Source organism: Macrosteles quadrilineatus, unplaced genomic scaffold (assembly GCF_028750875.1).
Source record: "Macrosteles quadrilineatus isolate MER2022 unplaced genomic scaffold, UCM_ALF_1.0 Scaffold_2__2_contigs__length_208266976, whole genome shotgun sequence".
In the NCBI taxonomy this organism is placed as follows: Eukaryota; Metazoa; Arthropoda; class Insecta; order Hemiptera; family Cicadellidae; genus Macrosteles; species Macrosteles quadrilineatus.
Window position 1 is genome coordinate 96,974,750 of NW_026542595.1, and position 26,614 is coordinate 97,001,363.

Sequence of the window (26,614 nt, forward strand, 5' to 3'; positions counted from 1 at the left end):
CTTTTGCTACGGGCCTGTAAATTGGAGATTCTGACATTCCTAATTTAAGGAAGTAAACGTATTAACATGACGTGTTTGGAGTGGGATTTGAAATATGTGACGTGTATCAAACTTTTTCTCTTCAAAATCCTCTCCGATGTAAAACACAGGTACGGCAGCTAGGTTTATTAGAATTCAAAAGTTTTTTAATTGTTCTCCAATGTTTAGAAATTATTTTTCGATCAAGTTGTTTAATGAATAAATAATTGTTTTGCCAAATTATGTTTCGAAAACAGGAACTAAAAATAACTGGAACTAAAGAACAGGAAATAGATATTTTAGTTCAGAAAACAAAGCCAATCAAATAGGCCTACGTACTTTTTAAATAAAAACACTGGTCAGATGGTTTTTAACTTTGCTGTTTATTTACTTCAATAAATTTCTAATAAAAATCACCACAGGTACTAATCTATATAAATAAAATTAGAGTTTTGTCTGTACATTGCTCAGAATCAACAACTTTTAGATTATTTTTACGTTTTAAATATTCAAGAATCCGAAAAAAGTTTCATCTCAATTCCGTTATTATCTCAATCGTCAATTATTATCTCAATTCCGTTGTTGTCTATCTTCCGTCTGTCACGGTCCAAAGGCCATTTTACGCGGCCTTCTCCTGAAAACGAGAGTACCTATCAAGATCCTCGAATCATTTTAATGTATTCACTGGATTGGCGAAAGTGTCTTTAGCTATTAAAATATGGCCTCGCTACTTTGTAAAAAAAACTTACGGACGTTTAAAACCCAATTTTGTGCGATTTTTGTCAAGTTTTCTCACAATGTTTATCACATAATCATCATATGAAATAGCGAACAGCTGTTCGGATCAAGATTATTTTTCTCTAGCTGTCACTGATATGTTTACATTGAATATTGTTTACAAATACCGCAATCATTTCAGATCAAGTTTCAAAAGCAAATCCAAACCAAGTTGGATTAAAACCGTTTTTCCTTACATAACGGATTTAATTAATCGCAAGTGCAATAATGTGTAGGGTAACCGTAAATGAAAATAGAGCTTCTTTGTGTATAGAATTTCTATCGAGTTTTGGGTTTATAACCGGGGAAAAGACTTTGACTCAGTGTTCTATATGCCTGGGAAACTTACATTTTTTACATAAGCGTTACCAATAGCTTACATATAAGGTTTCAACTCGTTGACGGCACTTCAATGGTGGTTGTGTAAAGTGTTTAGAGACAACTGCAGTGGGTGATTGTAACAGAGGTTTACGGATTATGCTCAAATCGTATTTCTAATGTGTCTTCTCAACGCTATGTGCTGCTCGCTGGGCCATACGTCCAACAGACCAATTATCCATCTCTTGGGTTCGTAGGCTTAAACAATTATTCATAAGTTGGTAGCGCATATAACTCAGTGTTCCGTACGGACAGGCCAAGAGCACCTTTGATAGTGAAATTTTCAACCTGAATGTTTAATGGGAGGTTGAGGTATAGTATTTTAACTATATATCGTTTGGTTAGTTAGGTAAGGTTAACCTAACCTAACTAACCAAACGATATATGGAATTAAACAATCGAATAATCAATATTACTAATTTAGTTGTTTGTGCCAACAGATATGGAAGTGTACCCCTCATAGATCTATTACGCATTTCTTTTTACTTGAAACTGTCAGATACTGTATTTGTTTGTATATAATAGTTTGGCTAGCATATCTGAAAATATGCAAACCAATAGTTTTTCTTTATTTAGGAAGGTTTCAACTGACCACTAGAGGATCCCCGTGCGTAGAACGGGCACACAGCTAGTAATTAATATTTAATTAATACATCTTATCTTACTAATATTATAAATGTGAAAGTTTGTGTGTTTGTTTGTTTGTTTGAAGTTCAATCACGCATTAACTACTGGCACAGAAGATATACTGTTTTTAATTTATAAATAATTTGTCATATTGTGTGAATCTTGGTGATTTGAATTTGGTGATTTGCTTTTTTCTGCTGTTTAGGTGCAGTGGTAGAACATTATTATGGATATGGTAGATGTTTTATACTATATTATACCGTAAATTAAAGAAACGACACGACGAGTGTCGTTGTCAATAATGTCGTCTGATTCTGACTGATGTCAGATGTTACACTGAATCGGTCACAGGGATAATAATTAGTTGTAACCTACCACTAGCTTACCTAACTAAGTTTGAGTGTTGCTATTTGCAGTGTGGGATGATTGCACTGGACAGTTTAGCTACCTATCTATTTCAGAAAAATAAAGTTTAAAATAAATCAAATTCTAGGATCTGTTCTTAAGTTGTGGCCGTTTTGAGATGGATGCTTTCAGAGTTCAGTTTAGCCTAGCCTGAACAACTGGATTAGTAGCTTGACTTAGTGGTTCATCCATGTTTAGTTTATAAACACTAATCAATGCCTAATCTAGATTATAGGTGCCTTAATCTACTCTGTTTTAAAACTAATATACATAGGCATAAGCTTTAATTTTTGTATTAAATACTGGGTGCATCATTAAGGTAACTCCGTTAGGTTGCTTTTTATAAATAAATAATTTCATAAATCACTGATACCCTATATCATCTAAGTGTGCTCAGTACATAATGACACTCTCTCAAAAAAGTACTAATCCTAACCCAAAAAAATATAGATAGGTAGCTTTAGGCCTACAGAGGATGAGTGTTTATATTTATATCACTTATATTTATATGTCTGTGGTTAGGTTTTGGTTATGTTTGCCTTAAGATGGCTATAAGCTTAGGACTAGATATCAAATAAACTCCCAATTAACTTATAGTGCAGCCTAGCCCTAATTTGTCAGTGTCAATGAAATACTGCAATATCAAGGACAACCAAACTTGGATATACAACCATGTTTATACCTAAGGTTCTTTTTTGGTACTCACCAACAAGGATCAACCGTAATTATTTTCAGTCAGAAAGTGTCCTGAGTTTCCAGAAAATTGTAACTTATTACATTTTAAAAATTGAGGGTAAATTAAACGTTTCGGTTCTGGTTTTGGAGCGAGTCCAAGTTCTTGCAGTGACTAATACTTCAAAGGAAGGAAGGTGGGAAGATTTTCATACTACTAATAGCCTTCTTTGAATTCAGCGTGAAAAATACTGGGTAATTTCTATAGTTTCGGCCATTTAGGGGAACCAAACAAATTTTTAAAAACTCTTCTATCTCATCATTTCAGTAAACTATGATATTATTATTTGAATAGAAGTTAAATGTCAAGAAAAAAAATACCGCAAATTATTATTTTTGGGATAGCATTACATTGACCAAGGAATACTCTCAAAGTGTAAAGTTTCCCGAACAAAGCTCGGTCCCCAGCTGCTTGTCAAACAACGCAATAATGTACGTTATTTCATAAAATTTGTGCCTGAGAAATGTACAAATGGAAAATGCATTTCTCGTAAGTGTAAGCAAATCTTAAAATGATAGGATTTGTAATGATACGATCTTAAAACGAGCAATTCAGTATTCTTATTCAAAACACCAAACACCCGCCACTGGATCAAAATATGCCCGCACGGCGCAATCCGGCACGGTGGGAAGCCCCTCTCGTACAATTTAAATTACGTACATAAGCCAAAAATAAAAAAATATGATTTAGAACATTTCACTTTTTGTATACAGAATCCACTGTTTTTAAACTAACCTGACCAAAAAATAAAATAAAGTAGTAGCCGACAAAAAAAGTTCCGTGGAAATTTGCTATGTCACGTTTCATAAAACATTAAAAATAATCGACTTTATTTGAATATTTAAAATGAAAAGTACCGGGGGACCGAGCCGTGGCTCAGTATGTATATTTCGATTGTAAAAGCAATATAAAGGAAATTCGTGTTTTTTTTATTGTTCAAGTTTCAGTGGAATTTTAATTTACTATGATGTAACTTTAAATGGACAATGAAACACATTAATTTATTTTAATCTTACACATTTCTGTTATTGTAAATAAATCATAGAAATAAAAAAAAAATAAAAGTAGTATTTTTTTAAATACGTTCCTAATGAATGAATTAATATGCGATCACAGGTTAATACAGTAGCAATCAACTACACAGCATTAAAACAGCACAGTGTATGTAAGGGGTGTGATTTATTTCTTGGTACTAAATTAAGTCATTCTCCAAGTATAAGTAAAACTTCAGCATGGGCATACTCTCTAACGTACTATCATATGATGGATTAGCTGAAGGCAGATAAGTCCGATTCAAGCTTATATTGCTTACTATAAAGATTGTTGTAATACAATTAACTTTAACTAGTGGTCGTCCAGTGGTCGAAAACTCGACCAAAAACATGTAATGTACAGGTTTCAAATGATTTAGGCCTAAAACTTTTTTCCCCGTGTGAGTAACTAAGGACTTCTGGATAATTTAAATATGATATTTATATGTTTCTTACTCAGGAACAATGCCGTTCCGGGACACTATATAAATGGACGTTAACGTGATTATAAATTTGCATTTTACATAGTCAAAATACAATAGGTATTGCGCAACCGTGATATGTTAAGTCATTAACCTTGGTTTACTAATAAAAACTACACCGTATACTTACTCAAACAAAACAAAACTTGCTTACTGTACAGCAATAAATCACGTAAAGAACAAAACAAAATGAAAATGTAGACTAGAAGACTACTGATACCGTAGTCATCCTAGGCTACTACTACATGATGTTTCAGAACAGAAGTATGGGGATAAAAATATTAAATAACTCATAAAACACCATAAAATCATAGTACTGTACTTAAGTCTTTCTGGTAATAATAACAATGATAAAAATAAGATAAAGATAAAAATGATGTAAAACACCTCTTATTATTTCTCTTTGTTCTATTCTTTCTTTGGTTTCTCTACATCCACAAGTTGTCATGGTTACTAATCACCCAACGACCCAACCACAAAATATTGTAGTGTTGTGACAGCAGACAGAAGCAGACGATTGTGAGTATGTCAGTGTCAGTGCAAGATTGTCAGTCTGTAGGTGCGAGCGTATAGGTTGACCTTGACGATACTGATCGATATTTCTCCGTTTTGCTTCCATCTTATTTTTGTTAAATGAACTGTAATATTTCAATAATTGGGAACCTACTGCACATAAAAATTACCGTAAATAGTTAAATATATCGTTCATATCGAAATATTAGACTGAAAAACACAGTTAATAAAACATTTTCTTGGGATTTGTGAGGTTATATAATATATAGGCATCATGATGATGCGACTCCTGTTAAGCGAGGTTCTACTGTATTTGCAAGTTAAAGTTACAAATAGAAAACCCATTATGGTTTGTATTCAATGACCGATGTATTATACAAAATAAATTATAACTTATTTTGATATTAATCAGCAGCATTTATTACAGCTTGCAGCACTTATTGGTATATATAAATATCCCAGTTACTATTAGTAAAAAAAAAATAAAACACAAAATTGTGTGGCCATTCAATTTTTATAAACACAGTGTTAAACATTTGACTCTGCAGAATACCGGATGGTAAAGAGTGTTTGGTTTCAAGAAAATAAAATAAAAAATAGTTTAACCTGCTTTACTATTTATTTTGAAAAATAATAGATAGGAAACCATAAGGATAGGTATGGGATTGAACTGAAATAATTGCAGGAAAACTTAAATCGTAAAGTCCACAATCTGTACATTGTTAGAGAGCGAGAGAGAGAGAGAGAGAGAGAGAGAGAGATTTGATAAGGAATCTGAAAAGTAAACAAATAATCGTTTCTGGCGTTCGTTATATTGTACCCCCCTCCCCCCCCGTATTTGCACTCGTGACCACTTTTTGTTGCTTCCTTATCATTCATTCGTCCCAAAATATAATTCCTGTAATAGTTTGTTTGTAAAATTGAAATTATTATAAAAATATTTTATCTTTCGAGTGTAGTTTCATGGTTATTCTTATCAGATAGAATAATATCGTTTTCATATGTAATAGTTACTCCTTCGCGTTACGCAATTGCGTAAAAAACAGGGGTAGCGGATTTCTACCCCCGGATATTTACCCCCATGAAAAAACGCCTACGTCATTTTGACGTCACGAGGGGCGGGGCTTATACACGTTCGAGAAACAGCCCGCGACTGGAAATCTACCCCTGGACATCTACCCCCGGACATATACCCCCAGACATCTACCCCCGGACATCTACCCCCGGAAATCTACCCCCATTGGTCAGCTCTGCCGCGTATCGGCCAATATTCATTGTGTTGTATAATTGATTTTATAAATTGCTTTACCTTCTTATATCCAGTAGTAAACATGCGATATGTCGATGTCTGTTTTAACATTATCCATATTTATAATTCAATAAGTTGTAACAGTCCTTTTCAACCCGACCTACTTCACTGATTTTTACGATTGAGGTGTCTTTTAAAAGCTTAAGATCTAGCGCAGCACAAAACGGTAATTAAAAGGATATTTCGATTATGGCTTCAAAATGTTGACCCCTAAGCCTTTGATTTATTCCTAGAAGGTGCTTCCAATGGTTGACCAACTTTTACACTATACAGTAACAGTTTAAAAGTGAAATGTGAGGAGTACTCATCAGATCAATTTTTAAGTCAGGTTGTGAAAACATGAATGATCGTCTGCAACTGTAAACAGGAGATGAAAAAGTTATGAAAATAATATAATATTGCGCACTTTTCACATGGTCAAGTGTTACATCGTACTGAACCATTGTTTTTACACACATTTCTTAAAGGATAAAGTGAATAAACTGTGGTGACCTTCCGGTTTATTCAATGTAGGCCTAGTAGGAATAATTGTTTAGTAAAACAAAACTCAGTTGTAAACTGTTAAATTGAGAAAGAGGATCAATAAAAGTCAGGTGTATAATGGTAAATTTTTCATATCATCTAGTAAAAAAAATAGTTTCTAAGATTTAAATGCGTACTAAGAAAGGATTTAAAGTATTTTCTCTTAAATACCTAAAATAAGACAATTCAGTTGTAAACTGTTAAATTGAGAAAGAGGATCAATAAAAAGTCAGGTGTATAATGGTAAATTTTTCATATCACCTAGTAGTAAAAAAATTTAGTTTCTAAGATTTTAGATGCGTACTAAGAAAGGATTTTAAAGTATTTTCTCTTAAATACCTAAAATAAGACAATTATTCAAATTCAAAATAATGGCCACATTCAATTTTTTAAGCATAGCCTAACATCTTTTAATATATATATATATACGCCTAAATACCCCCATTGCAGCACATTCGCATATTCAGAGCATGTATAAAGTCTTATTGGAAAATCCTGCCTTAAAACAAAACTTGTCAACTTATGTCCATAAATAAGTGTTCAAAAGATTCATTCATAAGAATACCAAATAGGAAGTGAATAAGCAGGTTTCCTGTTAGTAAAATGTTAAAATGAGGCATTTTAAGGTAGTATACAGAACAGAATTAGGTTAAACCCGTCGACACTGACGGTTACTTTCAAGGCTTATGCTAATTCATTTTATAACTGCGATAAATAGATTGAAGTAATACAAATTTTGAGCATTTAGCTCTTTAGCTTTTTTGATGAGTAATAAGTGTAAAAGCAATAATGACTATTGCGTTAGTTACAAAATATGGTTGATCATTCAATGAATAAAATATTTCCCATACCGTACGTCATAACAGTTATTATTACAATGTTAACCGGTTTCTCTTCTTTTGGAAGAACCTTTAAATAGTATTAAAATCGTATTGGTCAATCTTTTGTGATAAACACTTCCGATCCGCGCTCATGCATGCGCTGTTAGCTGTTACTGTATGTGAAAGTTTGTCAACCATTTAAATCACTGTCTGGAAATGAATCAAATGCTTAATGGTCACACTTTTGAAGCCCTTTATCAACATATGGTTTTAAATACCATTTTGCGTTGAGCTGAATCTTAAGATTTAAAATTAGACCTCAATCATAAATATCAGTGAAGTAGTTCGGGTGAAAAAGGGCTGTTACAACTTATTTTATTAGGAAGATAGATAATGTTAAACAAGGCAATGACATATCACATGCTTAATACTAGATACTAGAGGGTAATGATTAACCGAAGAGACGTTGATTTACATAAAACAATTAATAAAATCAATTACAACAATGAATATTGGCCGATACGTGGCAGAGCTGACCACTGGGGGTAGATTTCCGGGGGTAGATGTCCGGGGGTAGATGTCTGGGGGTAGATGTCCGGGGGTAGATTTCCAGTCGCGAGCTGTTTCTCGACCATGTATAAGCCCCGCCCCTCGTGACGTCAAAATGACATAGGCGTTTTTTCATGGGGGTAAATATCCGGGGGTAGAAATCCGGCGACCCAAAAAACAGTTCCAGTATCTCGGACAAGATTCACGTATATTTCTCGAGATAAAGAAAATCCGTATAGTTCCCGGTCCGTGGAAACACTGTAATACTAGGATAAAAAATATTGTATAAAGGAGAAGTTGACTAAAATTTCAACTGAAGGTAAAAAAAATCAAAATAACTTAAAATATGAGATGATGAACGGGTAGGATCAAGATTCAACCAATTATAATTAATTAATATTCGACGATCCTTATTAGAGGTGCATCATATTTATTTGGAGTATGAACATGTTTAAACATTAACACGTAGTTAATCACTATCCCAACACAAATAGTAACAAGGAGTAAACGAAGGTTACAGACCGCTGGGTTTTACCGCTACAAAGTAGGGTAGGGTGCCGTACTGGCTACACTACTCCACGATAGAACACACGATGAGACAGTCTCCGCATTGGTATTGTAGTTACGCTTATCGACACAGGCAGCAGCACCGGTTTGCTGTTTTCATACGTATAAAGTGCACGGGAAGCCATACCTGACTGGCTTATGGGAGAGCTGACTGGCTTTCGGGCGGGTGACTGCCACACCGAGTAAATTACCAGCGCACTGACTGCCAAACCGGGTGGGCACAAAAGTATATATATACATATATATATAAATCTATATATATATATATAAAAATTTGAACGAATGGTGTTTTTGGCCTCTGGGGACATCAAAATGAAAAAGTAAATCGGTCCCGGGTCTAGGTCTTACCGTGCCACCTACGGTAATAGCTACTTCCCTATAGGGAAATTCGCTAAAACTGGTAAAATTGCGAGTGCAGTTAAAAGGAAATTGGAAGAATCTTTCCATAAAGATTTAGAAGCCCCAACACAAAGTACTACGAAAATATACAAAGTGAGTATGACATATTAATAACCAAACTGAAAGAAAAATTCAAAGTTTCTAGTAAAGATGATAAAATTAAGATAATAATTAGTCTCTTGCCAAGGTCATGGTCAAAGCAAAAAATAATTGAGGAATTTGGTGCTTCTGAATACATTGCTAAGTTAACTAGGCAGCTAACAAAGGATCAAGGTATCTTACCATATCTATTGAAAAGAAAAGGCGGCAACAAAATAAGCAAAGTTGTAAAAAATTGTGTAATTGTGAATTTTACGAGGATGATAAAAATAGTCGCTTACGTCCTGGTAATAAAGAGTGTTTCTACTATAATTGACAATGTGAGGGTGCATAAGCATAACAGGTTAATTCTTCTCTCACTGAATTAGCTCTACAGCCTCTATAAACAGAAAAACCCTGATCACAAGATTGGCCGCTCTATGTTTTGCGCTCTGCGACCAAAGTGGTGCATACTTTCGGGTTCATCAGATACACATAGTGTGTGTGTGTTTGTAAGCACAACAGACGCGCGAAAAACAGACTGACAAAACTACAACAAATGACTTTTATTCCAGTATTCCTACACCTTGTGAATCCAAACATATAATATCAGTCCTAGATATATTTGTGTTTAAAGTGAATTAGTGTACCAGTGTTTTTCAAAGATAAGTCAAGAGAATCATAATTAAATGTTTTACTATTTTGAGTCATAACATTTGAGTAAAATAACAAATAAATTGGACTAAAACTTATAATAAAGTTGAAGCAGCAAGACTATGGTAATGTACCAGTAAAACACTCACCTGCAAATTTTTATGAACTCTTGTTCCCTCAATCAAAAAATGAAGATATAAAACAATATTAATCGGTAAATAAATATTTTTTTTAGTTTTAGTTTTTGGGAATATTAACATTATAATTCAATAAAGGAACTATTTTTCAGCACAGCACTTGATTTAACTAGGTCTAACCTCACAGGATTGCAGAAACTTGCAAAACATAATGAGCAAGCATAATTAGCTTACAGACAGTATTTGTCAACAAACTGGTTCCGACTAACCCTTGCACTATACAAAGGACTCTGTATAAAACTGACCAGTGGTTATCAGCAGCTAATTGTGAACACTACACTAAAGGTTGTGAAAAAAGAATTAATAAATAATTAAAATACAATAGCTATTCAGTTTGAAGATTGATTGTTTTGAATATTCATTTATATGTATGTATGTTTTAAACACAGAAATAATTGCAAATAATGGATTTTAAGGTTAATGATCTTGTATTTGGTAAAGTAAAGGGTTATCCACACTGGCCTGCCCAAATTGTCAAAATAGACAATGAAACTTACAAAAATATTACTAAGTATGAAGTAAAGTTTTTTGCAACCCATGAAACTGCTAATCTTAATAAAAGAGATTTACGCTCTTACAGTGAGAATAAACTTTTGTACCCTGCAGAAAGTGTTGCTTTGAAACATAAAGAACTTTACAGTTTAGCTTTATCTAGCATAGCTAGAGCGGAAGCAAATCTTAAAACCTGCACCAAATCAATGAGCCCAGCTTTAAATAAACAAAAAACTCCCTTAGCTAAACAAAAAACTATTTCTAATAATCTAACTCCGGATGATAGGGATATTTCGAAGAGTTCTACGCCTTGTGTGTCACTGAATCGTACAGAAAAAGAATCTATGACTCATGAACCATCCAAAAATGACAAAAATCGGAAAGGAAGTAATTACCAGGACTTCCACACACAAATATTAATGCAAGAGCTTAATGCTGCAAAAAGTGAAATTGCAAGTCTAAATTTGGTCATTAATGAGCTTCAAACAAATAATGAAAGTTTATCAAAGGAACTGGATTGTGCAAAAATAAGAATTGGTCAAGGATGTGGCAAATGCTTTCCTCCACTAAAGGCCCAAAATAAAAATCAATGGATGCTGGAAACAAAGCCAAGGGGTGGGAGTAATGTCATTGCCTCTCGAGGTGTTGATTGCTCAAATGCCTACTCTGTTTTGTCTGACCTTAGTGAAAGTAGCGATGAGGAAATCGAAGTCAACGAAATAGATCTACAGAGGCGGCAAAAGCAAAACAAACCCAACAGAAGACAAATTCCCCCTGCTCCACAAAACTATAACAATAAAAGAAAACGGTCTCAGCTTCTAATTCTGGCAGATAGCCATGGGAAAAATCTAAGTTGCCTTATTGAGCAAAGATCCTCGGCAAATGTCTCTGCAATTGTTAGACCTGGAGCTAATTTCAACCAGGTGATCGAAGATGTCTCAAACTTGGGGAGAAACCTTTCAACCGAAGACCATCTGTTAGTCATTGGTGGATCTAATAATGTTGGGATTACAGGAGTCAATCGTATAATACTTCAATTTGAAGAACTGAAGAAGAAAGTCAACAGCACAAACCTTATCCTCGCCACCCTGCCAATGAGGCATGATAAACCTGAACTAGATTTCAAAATCTCAAGAATTAATGCAGAGTTGGAGAGGCTTGTCACAAAATCCAGCCGCGGTTTTAAAATCCTCCCTCTCCATGAACTTCCTCGACACTATTTTACGCAACATGGACAGCACCTAAACAGAAGAGGAAAAAATAAAGTAGCTGAGATGATTGCAAAGTTATTACTTAATGATTACAAAAGAAACAGTCCTAGACGCCAGTTTAAAATCCTCCCTCTCCATGAACTTCCTCGACACTATTTTACGCAACATGGACAGCACCTAAACAGAAGAGGAAAAAATAAAGTAGCTGAGATGATTGCAAAGTTATTACTTAATGATTACAAAAGAAACAGTCCTAGACGCCAGATCATTGCACCAAAGACGGACATAGTTCCAAGCAATGGTGAGATTCGGGTTGTCGATGCCGACATGGGAAATTTAATAGAAAAGTATAAAGATAACCGGTCAATAGCTTTTTCCCACACAATATCTAACGACTTTGAAAACAATCGCCACATGTCTGCGGGAGTGGCCGTGGTTTTCAGGAGAAAGTTTGGACGGCCGCAACGAAGTGACTGCATCAAAGAAAGACTGGCTTGCCAAAAAAACAGTAATGGGGCCACAGTGTATAGCCTGATTACCAAGGCTGAATATTCGGGGAAACCAGATAGAAAAGATTACGATGAAGCTTTGTGAGGTTAAAATTACCGGGGTGTCGAAAAACGTACCTCACAAATAAAGTTTGCCGGATAAAACAGTCGAAGCGTGGGTAATTTCGTCCAAGGTTCGATTGTTTTATCCGGCAAACTTTATTTGTGAGGTACGTTTTTCGACACCCCGGTAATTTTAACCTCACATTTTGGCGCCCGAACAGGGACCTTGATAGGTCATCGCACGATCGAGATCCGAAACGATGGAGTTAGATATTTTGAAATTTTGGCATACCTTATGGTACATCGTTGGTTTGAAGTTTATCTGGAGATATATAGTAGAGGGCGACGGCGCCGGTAAGAAATCAGAGGCGAGCCCTACGATTGATCAGACTACGACTAGCGAAACCCCAGTAGTAACGACTACTATAACGACCGCATCGACTGATCAAGCTCCGCGGGTTAGTTGGGTATATAACTTAACAAAGCCCCAACTACAAGCAGAGCTTTCTAAATATGGTTTACCGACTGAACGGCCCGTCACAGAGTTGAGGGCAGAACTCGTAAAACTTTGTCGTGATGGCGCTTTGTCGTCGACGGTCCATAGTGAAGGGCATGAGATTACAGCCCAAAACATTAGCCAGACTCAAAACCCTTTAGCCTCGGAGGCGGGAAATATTCGAGAGATCTTAGGTCTACCTCCTACGGCTAGTTTTTCTGAGGTTCGTCAGTTACTAACTTCTATGCCTCGCTCAACGACCCCGCGTAAACGTACCGAAAGCAACGTAGACACAGTAGCAGGCGCCGCAGCACTATTTACGGCACCGACATTTGCTCTGCCCGACCAATACCAAGATACTTATACTCTGGGGACTCCTAAGAAATCCGTCTACGGAGCAGACCAGAGTCTTCACGTTCATAATACCTCAGTCAGAGACTCATCCGAGACGGCATCATTATGCAATATCGTTAGAAAATGGAATCTAAGATTTGATGGTCGAAGAGACGCCGACGCTATATCCTTTCTCGAGCGATTACACGAGTTAGTCGAAGCATACGACTTGCAACCCGATAATGTTCTGAAAGCTTTACCCGAACTCCTAAAAGAAAATGCTTTGCTATGGTACCGAAATAACAGACATTTCTGGACGAGCTTTGCCGACTTTCTGAGGGACTTTCAGATACAATATTTACCTCCAGGGTACTGTCTTCAGTTAGACGATGAAATAAGAAAACGTACTCAAGGGGAGGGCGAAATGTTTCGTCACTATGCTATCGCCCTGATGACTCTGATTCGGAGACGAGGTGGTTTTACCGAGACCCAGAAGTTGGAGAGAGTCTATCAGAACATGCACCCCAGTTACAAACTGTATGTAAGAAGGCGGGACTTCACCAATCTTTCTACGTTAATGAAAGTCACAGAAGAGTACGAATTATATCTACGAGAAAAACAAAATTTCAGACCACCGCCGAATCCCGCACAAGCTCTTGTATCAGAGACAGCTTATCATGGTAGATATCGTTCTAACTATCGACAAAATTTTAATGCGTCTACAGTGAGTCATGCCAAGGGGTACTCTACTAACAGTCCCTCAAATTCCGAGGTACCAAGGGTACAGAATAAAGTAAATTTCCAAGACCCAAAGACTCCAAGCCGGGAGAACCCTACATCTAGAGATAGCAAAATGGGGAATTGCTCGGAGGCACGAAACTTTGATGGATTTCCACCAAAGGTATGTTGGAATTGCGACAGGGTCGGCCATATGTTTAGAGACTGCCGACAACCAAACAACTAAGATGTTTCAATTGTAAGACCCCAGGTGTCAAAACGACTTCGTGCAATTGTAGGGGGACGGGAAACGACAAGAGGACTGCGGGAAAGGGAGGTCTCCGGAGTCCAGTAGAAGGTTCGCGTTAACGACCTCCACTGATTGGGAAGGCTGGCTTCGAAAGATAAAGGATTTTTGTAGCGTTAAAGGAGTAAACGATACGGACCCTCGACCATTTGTAGACGTACTAATTGAAGATCGGAAATTTAAAGCCCTAATTGATACCGGGGCGGTAGTTTCTTTAATTAACAATGAAGTAGCTAGTTATCTAAAAGAAATCGGAATACGAACCAGTGGCAAGACGTATGATATAACAATGGCCGACAAGACGAGAGTTAAGACCGCAGAAATGCATTACTTTATGTGTAAAATAAATGGTACACGACGTCACATTTCGGACGCTCACCTACCGAACTTGTCAGCGCAAATGATTCTTGGAATAGATCTTATAAAGAAATTTAAATTAGTCAACATCAACGTTGCTCCTTTGGATGGTTTTAAACGCTCAGACGAACAAAATTCCGAACCAACCAACGAACACGACACGGTGGAACATGAAGAAGTTGAGGACGAGGGGTTGACTGATACTCAGCAAAGTATATTACAAGGGTTCCTTGGCGAAGAATTGCCGAAGTTCAATGATGTCCCTGGACGCACGAATTTAGTAGAGCACAAAATTAAATTAAAGGACAAGGAACCAGTAAAACAAAGGTACTATCCGAGGAATCCAGCAATGCAACAAGTAATAAATGACGAGGTCGACAGAATGATCAATGAAGGAGTCATAGAGACATCGAGTAGCCCATGGAGTTCACCAATGGTTGTAGTAAAAAAACCATCGGGAAGCTACCGTCTATGCCTTCACTTGAGACGAGTTAACAAAGCTAGCGAACCGGATGCGTACCCACTTCCTCAGGTAAATGCAATTCTAGAGAAGCTAAGGGAAGCGCAGTTCATTAGTACAATTGATTTAAAACAAGGTTATTGGCAAGTACCACTAGCCCCGGAAAGCCGGCCTGTCACCGCGTTTACCGTTCCTGGAAAAGGGTTGTATCAATTTGTTGTCATGCCATTTGGGCTACATTCAGCGGGAGCCACATTCCAGAGGTTACTGGATAAGGTGATCGGGCCAGAACTAGAGCCAAAGGCGTTCGCATATTTGGACGACTTGATCATTATTAGTAAAACGTTCGAGGAACATTTAGAAATTTTGAAAGACGTCTTTAAAAGACTACGTGACGCTGGACTCAAAATGAACCCCGATAAATGTAATTTCTGCAAAAGAGAATTGAAGTACTTAGGACATATCGTCAGTAGCAAGGGAATTCAAACTGATCCGGAGAAAGTCAGAGCCATTCAAAATTTTCCTGTACCAACTTCTATAAAAGCCCTCAGGAGTTTCTTGGGACTAGCCTCCTGGTATCGACGGTTCGTAGAAAATTTCGCCAAATTGACACTTCCCCTTACAAAATTGTTGAGGAAGGATGCAAAATGGAATTGGCAACAGGCGCAGAATGACGCATTTGAGCAATTAAAATCAAGACTAATGACGACTCCAATACTCACATGTCCGAACTATGACGTTCCCTTCTATTTGCAAGTAGACGCTAGTAACGAAGAACTAGGTGCCGCACTCGGACAAAAGCTAGACAAGCGAGAAGTAGTCATTGCCTACGCAAGCCGCCTCTTGACAGATGTTAAAAGAAAATACACGGTAACGGAAAAGGAGTGCCTAGCCTTAGTATGGGCCATTAAGAAATTTCGACCCTACCTAGAAGGGTACCATTTTGTCGCAATCACTGACCATCAGGCTCTTAAATGGTTGTTAGGCTTACAACAGCCCTCTGGACGCCTAGCTCGATGGATACTGGAAATTCAACAATACGATTTTGAAATACAATACAGGAAGGGTAGCCTCAATAAAGTAGCCGACGCTTTGTCCCGTTATCCTGTTAAAGAAAATATAGAAGCCCAAGTATGCGCGAATTCACCACCAGACGAAAGTGCCGTGCAGGGAGCTTCTAGTTGGTATGAGCGAATAAAGGGGAAAATAGAGGCAACCCGGAAGTCCGTGGGAAATTATTACCTGGTTGACGATAAGCTGGTAAAGAAGATACCCAAATCTAGAAATAGCATCAACCCGGATGATACAACTGTGATAAAATACTGTGTCCCCGACCACGAAAGGAGAGATGTTTTGACGAGCTGTCATGACGATCCGATATCGGGCCATCTAGGTATCCGAAAGACAATCGCTCGAATAAAACAACGGTACTACTGGCCTAAGATGATAAATGACGTTAAACGCCACGTGAGGACTTGCCTTGTTTGTCAAGCCTATAAGCCTGAACAAAACAAACCTACGGGAAAGATGTTCTTCCGAAGACCCACTGGGCCATGGTACACAGTAACCGCAGATTTAGTGGGGCCGTTACCTAGATCCAAGAAAGGTTCAAGATATTTATTAGTTGTCCAAGACGTTTTTACCAAATGGATAGAACTAGCCCCGCTTAAGACCGCCACGGCACTGACCGTGGCGAATGCATTTCGAGAGTTAGTTCTGTTAAGATTTGGAGCCCCAGAAAGTATCATTACGGACAACGGTTCCCAGTTCACGGCCCGCTTGTGGAAAGACTTGTTGAACAGTTGGGGTATCGAACACCAACTGACTGCACCATATTCGCCACAAGAAAACCCGGTAGAAAGATCTAACAGAGTGGTAAAAACTATGATAGCCCAGTACATAAAGAAGGATCATACCCTGTGGGATTTGTATCTTAATGAGTTTCGTTTTGCGATCAACACGGCCGTACATGATTCGACAAAATTCACTCCAGCGTTATTAAATTACGGGAGGGAACTTAGGATGCCAAATGCCTTACATGGGGCCTTGATAGAGTGGTCGGATAACCGCAATGATTTTGAAACCTCCGTCGAAGATAGATTAGCCCGTCTGCATCAAATCTTCCAGGCGTGCCATCGTAATATAAGTAGGGCTTACCAAAGCCAAGCCAAGTATTATAATTTAAGGAGACGAGAGGCCCGGTTCCGACCGGAAGAATTCGTGTGGGTCCGGCAACACCATTTGTCATCCGCGACCGATTCATTCGCAGCTAAGTTAGCCGCTAAGTATGACGGACCGTTCAAAATCATAAATAAAATTGCGAACAATATCTATGAATTACGGGATGCGAAAGGGGGGAAAGCCATCCGTGCCCATGCCCAAGATCTCAAAAGGTACGTAGCTTAGTATGTACTTGCAGAATATGCAAGGACCTCTGGAGCTGTCGCGGAATACGCAGATACTCCAGAGACTAAGGTAAGGAACACGTAGGTGTAATTTTTGAGAGTAGAGTAGTTATTGCTTAAATATTTCGCTTTGCATTAATGGGTGCTTTCGCTTGCAGGTGCATGTGCGGCTTGACAGTTTGCTATCGTATCGATCATAATAACAATTTCAATAAATTCATCTAACTCATATTCACGCATCATCCACTATGAATACCCCTTTGAGAGCCGCGGAGCCCATGTTGCCCAAACAACTCACGTGCCTCGAGGAAAACGGATTGTTGAATGGTGACGTAATTTCGGCTTATTTTCGGCTGGTAGAACGAAGATCGGTCCTCAACTCAGCCGGGGAGAAGTTATTCGCCGTTGATACCTTCTTCTTCACCTGTCTGAACCGCCGAGGTTACGCCGGGGTGAAACGGCAAATAATCGGGGTTCCACTGTTACACTTAGACCACATTTTAATCCCGGTCCATGAGCCCGAAGTGGGCAAATCAGGACACTGGTATCTCATAGATGTAGAGCCAAAGAAGTGGGCCATCAGTGCGTACGATTCGCTACCAGGTCGCCAACACCGACAAGCATTGGGGAAAATAAAAGAGTTTCTCGACGAAGTTTGCGAGAGGCAAGCGGCGGCTCCTGGGAAATGGCAGCTGTGGGACGGGAGATCCGCAACATCCCAGAACAACCCGTACGACTGCGGAGTTTTTGTGTGCAAGTACGCGGAGGCGATCGGACGGGGTGTATCCGTTAAGAGCGTCGACGAAGAGACAAAAAGTTTCCGCCTCAGAATGGTCCGGGAATTGTCCACCGCAAAACTTGAAGTCGAAGAGGAAATGACACTAGAAGAACTGATGGAGGAAGTCGCTAGGTTGGCCCCTCCTGTCCCAGAGATGATGTCACCGATCCCCAGCCCGGTACAGGAGCACCTGGACGAGAGTCTGCTAGAGGCGACCCTGGATGAGATGGAAAAGGAAGAGAAGAACAAGGAAGAGCCAGATGTTGTGCCCACTCAGCCACCCCCACCCCCGACCGAAACGCCCAGCCTAAAAGTAAGGATCCCACTAACCGAATCAATAGTGTCCATTATAAATCAGTTCGGAATCCACCGTATCACGGACGCTCCAACGCAACCAATGGAGGACACGGAAGCTCCCCTTTCTCCGGCAATATCGTTGCATCCCGAGGAAGATTTAGATATCTCGTCGGACCGGGAAGAGGTGCTGCTAAGAGAATCACGGATGGAAGCAGAACCGAACGAGGAATCCGCTCCGGGAACCTCCGTGCCCCAACAGCAAAAAACGGTCGGGTCAGAAAAGAACCCAGGAGAAGCAGATGCACCCCGTGATCAGAAAAGAATCCGAAGAGGTAGGAGGCGGACAATGAAAGTCTTGGTCCCCGGTACGACTACTTTCAAAAGGATAAACATCAAAAAATTGGGATTGACGCCAATGGAGAGGAAGTAAAGAAGGAGTTTTTTTTTTCTTTTTCCGTTTCTTTTTTTTATCACTTACTAAGAAGAGAGTGTAAGGGTTTTATTTTTAGAAGGATATTATTTTAATTCGAAAGACGATTGTACAGTATTTTAGTTAGAAGACGATTTTATTTCATTTAGAAGGAAATATTGTTTTACATAAGGAGATAGTTTTATTTTTGTAAATATAAATATAATTTGAACCCGAAGGTTTATGTATTATTTCGTCAAGTATAAACACTTAGTTTATAACAGAAGAGTATTTTGTTCTTAAAACCAAGGTATATTTATTATTTCGCCGAGTATAAATACTTAATTTAAATCAATAGAATATTTTGTGTTTAAAGCCGAGGCGGGCTTTGTTGTCGTCGGGTCGTATCAGTGGTTAGGAGCGATAAGGCGCGGACGAACACGCACCGACGAGTTGCCCGTCCAAGCGCATTGCAGCCTGCACTCCCGACCTTTGTGCTGAGGTATGGAAAATTCCTGCCCCACGGGAGGGTATATAAGGCCTAGGTACGGTGGGAGGATAGTCAAGACAGATCACTCGTGCGGTACGGAAGTAAGACGTCTTGGTGAGTTAACGGTAGCTTTTAAATTAATTTCATGTGCATAAGAATATTTTGCACTGAAATTCGACCATTCGATAGACATACGATAATTTCATGTGCATAAGAATATTTTGCACTGAAATTCGACCATTCGATAGATATACGATAGTTCTAAATTTATTTCATGTGCATAAGAACATTTTGCACTGAAATTCGACTTTTCGATAAATATAAACTCGACCTGTGCTTAAGAATATTAAGCACGGTTACTCACGATATTTTCCTCACACCGGCACCGGCTCTAGGTAATTTACTTAAGTAGTTATCTAACCGAACTACCCAGTTGGAGTACCAGGTAAGGTTAGAGTTAGTCGGGTGTGGCAGTACATGGTGCACCACTAACCCAGAGTCAGGTAAGTATAAGGGAAACGTGTGCAATAGTATATATTGCACCGCTCGGGGTTAGAATAAGCGTTAGGGATTTCGGCCCGCGTCCATATTTTACCCATCGACGATATTCGGCCATCAGGGCACTAATTTAAACGAACGGTAGGGAAACGTGTGCAATAGTATATATTGCACCGTACGGTTAGGTTGCGTGTGCAATAGTATATATTGCACCGCTCGGGGTTAGAATAGGCGTTAGGGATTTCGGCCCGCGTCCATATTTTACCCATCGACGATATTCGGCCATCAGGGCACTAATTTAAACGAACGGTAGTGAAACATGTGCAATAGTATATATTGCACCGTACGGTTAGGTTGCGTGATTATAGATGGGTTAGAATAGGCGTTAGGGATTTCGGTCCGCGTTTATTTTACCCATCGACGATATTCGGCCATCGAGGCACTAACTTAAGTGAACGGCAGGGAAACGTGTGCAATAGTATATATTGCACCGTACGGTTAGGTTGCGTGTGCAATAGTTGTATATTGCACCGCTCGGGGTTAGAATAGGCGTTAGGGATTTCGGCCCGCGTCCATATTTTACCCTACGACGACTTTCGGCCATCGAGGCATTATCCGGCTCGAAGGACCAATTCGGCCATCGAGGCACTAACTTAAGCGAACGGTAGGAAAACGTGTGCAATAGCATATATTGCACCGTACGGTTAGGTTGCGTGTGCAATAGTTATATATTGCACCGCTCGGGGTTAGAATAGGCGTTAGGGATTTCGGCCCGCGTTTATTTTACCCATCGACGATATTCGGCCATCGAGGCACTAATTTAAGCGAGCGGTAGGAAAACGTGTGCAATAGTATATATTGCACCGTACGGTTAGGTTGCGTGTGCAATAGTTGTATATTGCACCGCTCGGGGTTAGAATAGGCGTTAGGGATTTCGGCCCGCGTCCATATTTTGCCCTACGACGACTTTTGGCCATCAAGGCATTATCCGGCTCGAAGGACCAAAATTCATTTCCGATCGATTACTAGGTCTGTGATAGCTGTGATGAAAAGAGTTGTATTGGAGTAAGCTTTTGCTTGACTCACACTCATTTCTGAGCTTAGACTTAGTATTTACGTAAACAATCGAACCTTGGACGAAATTACCCACGCTTCGACTGTTTTATCCGGCAAACTTTATTTGTGAGGTACGTTTTTCGACACCCCGGTAATTTTAACCTCACAGCTTTCAATCAATTAAAAGAAGATTTTTTGAAGAAAGAACTTAAAACCCTCATCTGCTCACCAATAGGATGCATAAGAGACCTCATCTTGCCAGAACACTTTGCCAAAAGGATTGTGGACTTCCATCGTGCTACTGGTGCTACTATCTGCATCGTAACCTCTGATCAACCTACAGCAAAGAGAGTTCTGAGGCGTGGGCTTTCCCAAGAGGAGTTTGTAACAAAGTTGATAAAGCTGATCACCACCGAAGAATGTTCAACCCCTCCACAGACAGACATCACAACCGAACTATCTCCAGACATCACCCAACCAGATGAGTCTCCTGTTATCGTTTCAGCAGATGAGCCCTTTTCACCATTTCACCAGATGAGTCTCCTTTAAACTCTCAAATAAATTACGAATCAGACCCAAGATAAATAAAATTAGTTCAAATATCAGATTGTTTCATCAGAATATCCAAAATTTATCTACTCGTATTGAACAACTAGAAGTTATTTTAACAGAATTAGATCCACACATAATCATTTTAAGCGAACATAAAATGAATGGAACTGAATTAGAACGTTTTAATCTAGAAAATTACTCTCTGGTCACACAATACTCCCGCAGCACAACAACCGGTGGGGGTACTGCAATCTTATGCAAAGAGAGTTTGAAGGGGAAACAGCTGGTTTCTGATGAAATCGAAGTACTATGTCGGGATAAACTGTTTGAATGTTGCTGTTGTACTTTTAAGTCGGGCAGCATCAGCTTCACATTGGTGGGAATATACAGAACACCACAATTACATAATTCAGAGTTTTTAATTCGTTTGAATTCTCTTATTGAAATTCTGTTACATAAAAATAAATTTTTAATCATAATGGGAGATTTTAACATAAATATGCTTGTTGTATCACCTGAATCAAAGGAGTTAAAGAATATTCTTACACGACATGGTATGGATTATTTGATAGATTTTCCAACTCGAGTCACAGATACCTCTAAAACCTGTATTGATAATGTTTTAACAAATTTTCATAAAGAAACCGTAAAAGTAGAGGGTGTAATAACTGCTTTATCCGATCACGATGGGCAAATTATAGAACTATTATTATTACCTAACAGAATAAATCCTCCAAGCATTCACTTTCGGGGAAGAAGTTTTTCTGTTGATAATATGACATTATTTAAATCACTCTTGGCGAATGAAAACTGGATATCACTCTATAACTCGCGAATCGAAGACAAATATAAAACCTTCCATAATATATTTCACTACTATTTTGATTTATCATTTCCGGTTATTCAGAAAAAAATCACAAAAAATACAAACAATTGGATTACACATGAATTAAAAGAAGAAAAAAATAATCTTATTGAACTTAATAAAGTGGCAAGATCTTCTGGCTCAGAAATCCTAAAAGCTGAATTTAAGGAAAAAAATCGACAATATAAATTCAATCTATTAAAGTTAAAAAGGGACTATTATGACAATAAAATTAAAAACTCTGAAAATGTAAGTAAAGCCTCATGGGAAATCATAAATAAAGAAACACAAAAAAATACAAACAAAGAGAATAAAAATTATTATACTTAAAGGTCAGATAATGGTGAAATTACAAATCCCAGGGAAGTAGTCAATAGTTTTAACAATTATTTTGTAACTATAATAGATGATATGGTAAAAGACATGACACCGGCACAGGATGGTTGTCATGATAATGATAATGGTTTTGATAATCATATTCCAAATTTTAGATGTCCGCCAATGGAAGAAAAAGAGCTAATTGCCATTTTTGATTCACTCAAAAATAAGTGGTCTAGTGGCTATGATGGGGTACCAGTTAAGTAATAAAATTTGTTAGGGATCCACTCATCAAGCCATTGGTTCATTTAGTCAACGCTTCGTTCATTTCAGGAATTTTTCCAGAGCAACTCAAAATTTCAAAAGTGGTACCAGTCTTGAAAAAGGGAGATGACACAGAAATTCAAAATTATCGTCCTATTTCTATTTTACCTTCGATATCAAAAATTTTTGAAAAAGCCATGTATTTAAGATTGGTAAAGCATTTGAACGATAATAATCTCTTTTGCCCAGAACAACATGGTTTTAGACAGGACAAATCTGTCAATACCGCTCTAATTACTTTCATTGAGTCAGTAATTGAATCAATGGATGAGAAAAACATAGTAACTGGAATTTTTATGGATTTATCTAAAGCCTTTGACAGCATATCCCATACCAAAATTGTTGAAAAATTAAGTAGTATAGGCGTCAAAAACTCATATTTAAATTGGTTTGAAAGTTACCTTCAAAATAGGAGTCAATATGTAGAAATATCAAAAACAGAAGGAAATCAAGTGATAAAATATCAATCAATTTTGCAACCAATCAAACACGGGGTACCACAAGGGTCAATACTTGGACCTTTATTATTTATTAGTTACATCAGGGATATGCCAAACTATCTAAGTAAACTTAAGGACATAAAAAATCAACTCATACTATATGCAGACGACTCTAATCTTATTATGTCCGCAAAGACTGGCTTGGAAATGGAAATCAATTCATTCATAGAATTAGGTAAACTTCAGGATTTTTTTTCATCCAATAATCTAATATTAAACTCGCAGAAGACTAACTACATTCATTTCACTACAAAACAAAACCGAAACAAGAATGATTTTAACATTTTTATTGATAATAATATAATAGAAAGGGTAGATAAATCAAAATTTTTGGGAGTTTATATCGATAACCATCTTAGTTGGGACCTGCATATAGACCATCTTTTAGCAAAAATAAACTCAGGAATTTATGCCTTAAAACGATTGTATTATCTTTGTAATTCAAAAGTTCTAAAAAATGTTTTTCATGCCCACGTGCAATCCCATATATCATATGGAGTTTGTGTCTATGGAGGTACAACCAAACAAAACCTTTGTGAAATTTTAATTAGTCAAAAAAGAGCTATAAGAGCCATGTTAAATCTCGAGTTTAATGAATCTGTAAGGGAGCATTTTATTAAACAAAATATATTAACCGTCTATAGTTTGTATATCCTTGAGTGTATTATGCATGTCAGGAAAAATAAAGCCAATTTTACAACACATGAAGACATACATAAATACAATACCAGAAATAAAAAAAACATAGTCTTACCTTTTCACAATTCTGAGCTATATAAAAAGAAACCATGCTATGCCGGTTCTGTATTCTTAAAACATATCCCAAAAGAAATATTGAACATAGAAAATCAAAACAAGTTCAAAAGCGAACTCAAAAGTTTTTTAATCAGAAATGCTTTTTACTCTCTTGAAGAGTTGTACAATTTAATCAGTGTGAATGCTGATGCTGTATGACTGAACAATTCATTGCAATGTTAGATTAAGGAACTGTGACGCTATTTATTGTATTACTGTACATAAAACAAATAAAGAAGTTTTGAATTTGAATTTGAATGAATTTGAATTCGACGATGCGGGATTTCATGTCTAAAAAACAAGTAACCAAAGTTGATTTTTCAGGAAGGTATGTTCAATATTTCATACTAAATAATGCTTTGTTTTTGATTAACTTTAGTAAATTTAATCTTTACCTGATAACCAAACCATCGTATTCTTTAATTGAGTACTTTATGCTTCATTTCACCATATTTTACCATTCCCATTGCCTTTTATACTCAACTTTAATATAATATACTTCTTATATCAGTGAAATTTATTGAAAAATAATTTATTGGACGTGTTGATTAAGCAGATGTTCGGATTAGCGGAACTTAAGTGTAGTTTTTAAGAGAAATCCCAAAGAAAAAAAAGAGCCAACGGAAAGATTCCAGTAACAAAGGCTTACTGGAAAAACTCATTGGACTATTTAGTTACTGCAACTCACACTGTTTTGATATTTGCTGTCGTACAAAAATTGTTTTGACTTTTACTTAATATTTTTACAATTTAGGTTCTTATTCTAAACACTTTTACTCAGTTCCCTACCGCTTTCTGATCTGGAACAGAGCCATGTCGTCAAACGATGAAATGTGGTCCAAACCGTCTTTGCAAAAGAATCACTGTTCTCAAAATAGGTTTCGTATCAACATGTTTACAAAAATGGCATTAATTATGGTCTAATAACTGCAGTTGTTCATTCATTGTTGCATTACTTATCATGTGACAACAAAAGGAAGGTCTCATTGCCTCATTATATACTCGTTTCTTGCACCAAACAGTCATAAATCTATCTAGTGGTTGGTTACCTGCAGTGTTGTTGCCGGGTCTACAGTTGTCACTGTGGTGTACTCCATCCGTGGTGATGTGGCGGCGTAAGTTGTGCCAGGAGTTGTCCTTCTGAGGATCCACCATGACCACCACGTGGTGAACCGTCTCTGGCACTGCGTCCTCCCCCTTCAGATCCACCCACGTGGGGAAGTGCATGAGTCTTTCCTGGAAAAAGATCCCCACTAGAGGTTTGCGGATATCCAAAAATTCGAGTCAGTTTGGTTTGGATATCAGTATCCAAACCGAGCCTAAATTTTTTTAGGATGTTGTACTGATTATGTCGTTTTAGACTGAGGACAAAATACAGTGAAATCTGAATAATTTGAACTTCTGTGATTCAAAATTTTCTTTCATTCAAATTATATTTTGGATAATAATGCGAAGTTTCTATGCAAGAAAATCTGATCGAAAGTCATATCATTGAGCTAGGAATTCCCGAAAAACTACTTTCTATCATTGGCTGGTAAAAATACCTCGCTGGCCCTTTAGCGCGTACTGTATAGCGGAAAGGTTGTCGCACCCACCCCTTCCTTCCACTCCGCCCCACCAATACTCGACTGTTTGGCTTACATGACTCACGGCTGCGGCCGGTACTCGTATCGAATCAAGGTCATTGCCCAACCCCACCCACCCTTCTATTGTTTGCAACGCTCCACTCCTCGTAGCTCACAATGGTGTCATCCCTTATACCTGTCTGGTAGTGTAGTGTGTGCTACAGTAGCTTTAGTGGTTTATTTAGACTTGTGGCTTAGCCTACGGTTAAATCTGCGTTTTAAAGTGTGTGAACAAAGTGACTATGACATCATCAAAGCCTCGGATTTCATACAAAACATTGATGTTAGCAGAAAAAAAATAGCGGCAATTAAAGAGGTAGAAAAGGGATTTAAAAAATCTGAAATTGCCAAGACTTTCGGGATTCCTCCCAAAACGTTGTCAACTTACCTAAAAAATAAAGACAACAATTTCCGTTGTGAAAGTGAGAGTATAATAAGACAGAAAAGGTTGAGGGTGCCTGAAAATCCTGACATGGACCAGTGTGTTTTGAAATGGTTCAAACAAACGAGGGATAAGAAGATTCCTGTCAGTGGTCCACTTGTAAGAAGCAAAGCTAAACAGTTGCTACAGGTTTAGACAAATGACATTTTAAAGCTAGCACTGGATGGCTAGAGGCTTCAAGAAATTAAATAAAATTTTGTTTACATTTCTTTGTGATGGGGCTGTTTACCAGCAAGAAGCTGATCAATTGAAGAAAGATTTTGATGAAATTATCCA

The 26,614-nt window shown here is 37.8% G+C and overlaps 1 protein-coding gene across 1 annotated transcript in view; it reads right to left on the reverse strand.

The window, feature by feature from the left end:
* The window catches only part of LOC128985898 (ATP-dependent RNA helicase Ddx1-like), a 123,368-nt gene that overhangs the window by 49,842 nt on the left and 46,912 nt on the right, over positions 1-26,614 (reverse strand). The window contains exon 9 of the mRNA XM_054405871.1: positions 25,321-25,507. Coding sequence (XP_054261846.1) covers positions 25,321-25,507 — 187 coding nt within the window. The remainder of the gene's footprint in view (positions 1-25,320; positions 25,508-26,614) is intronic.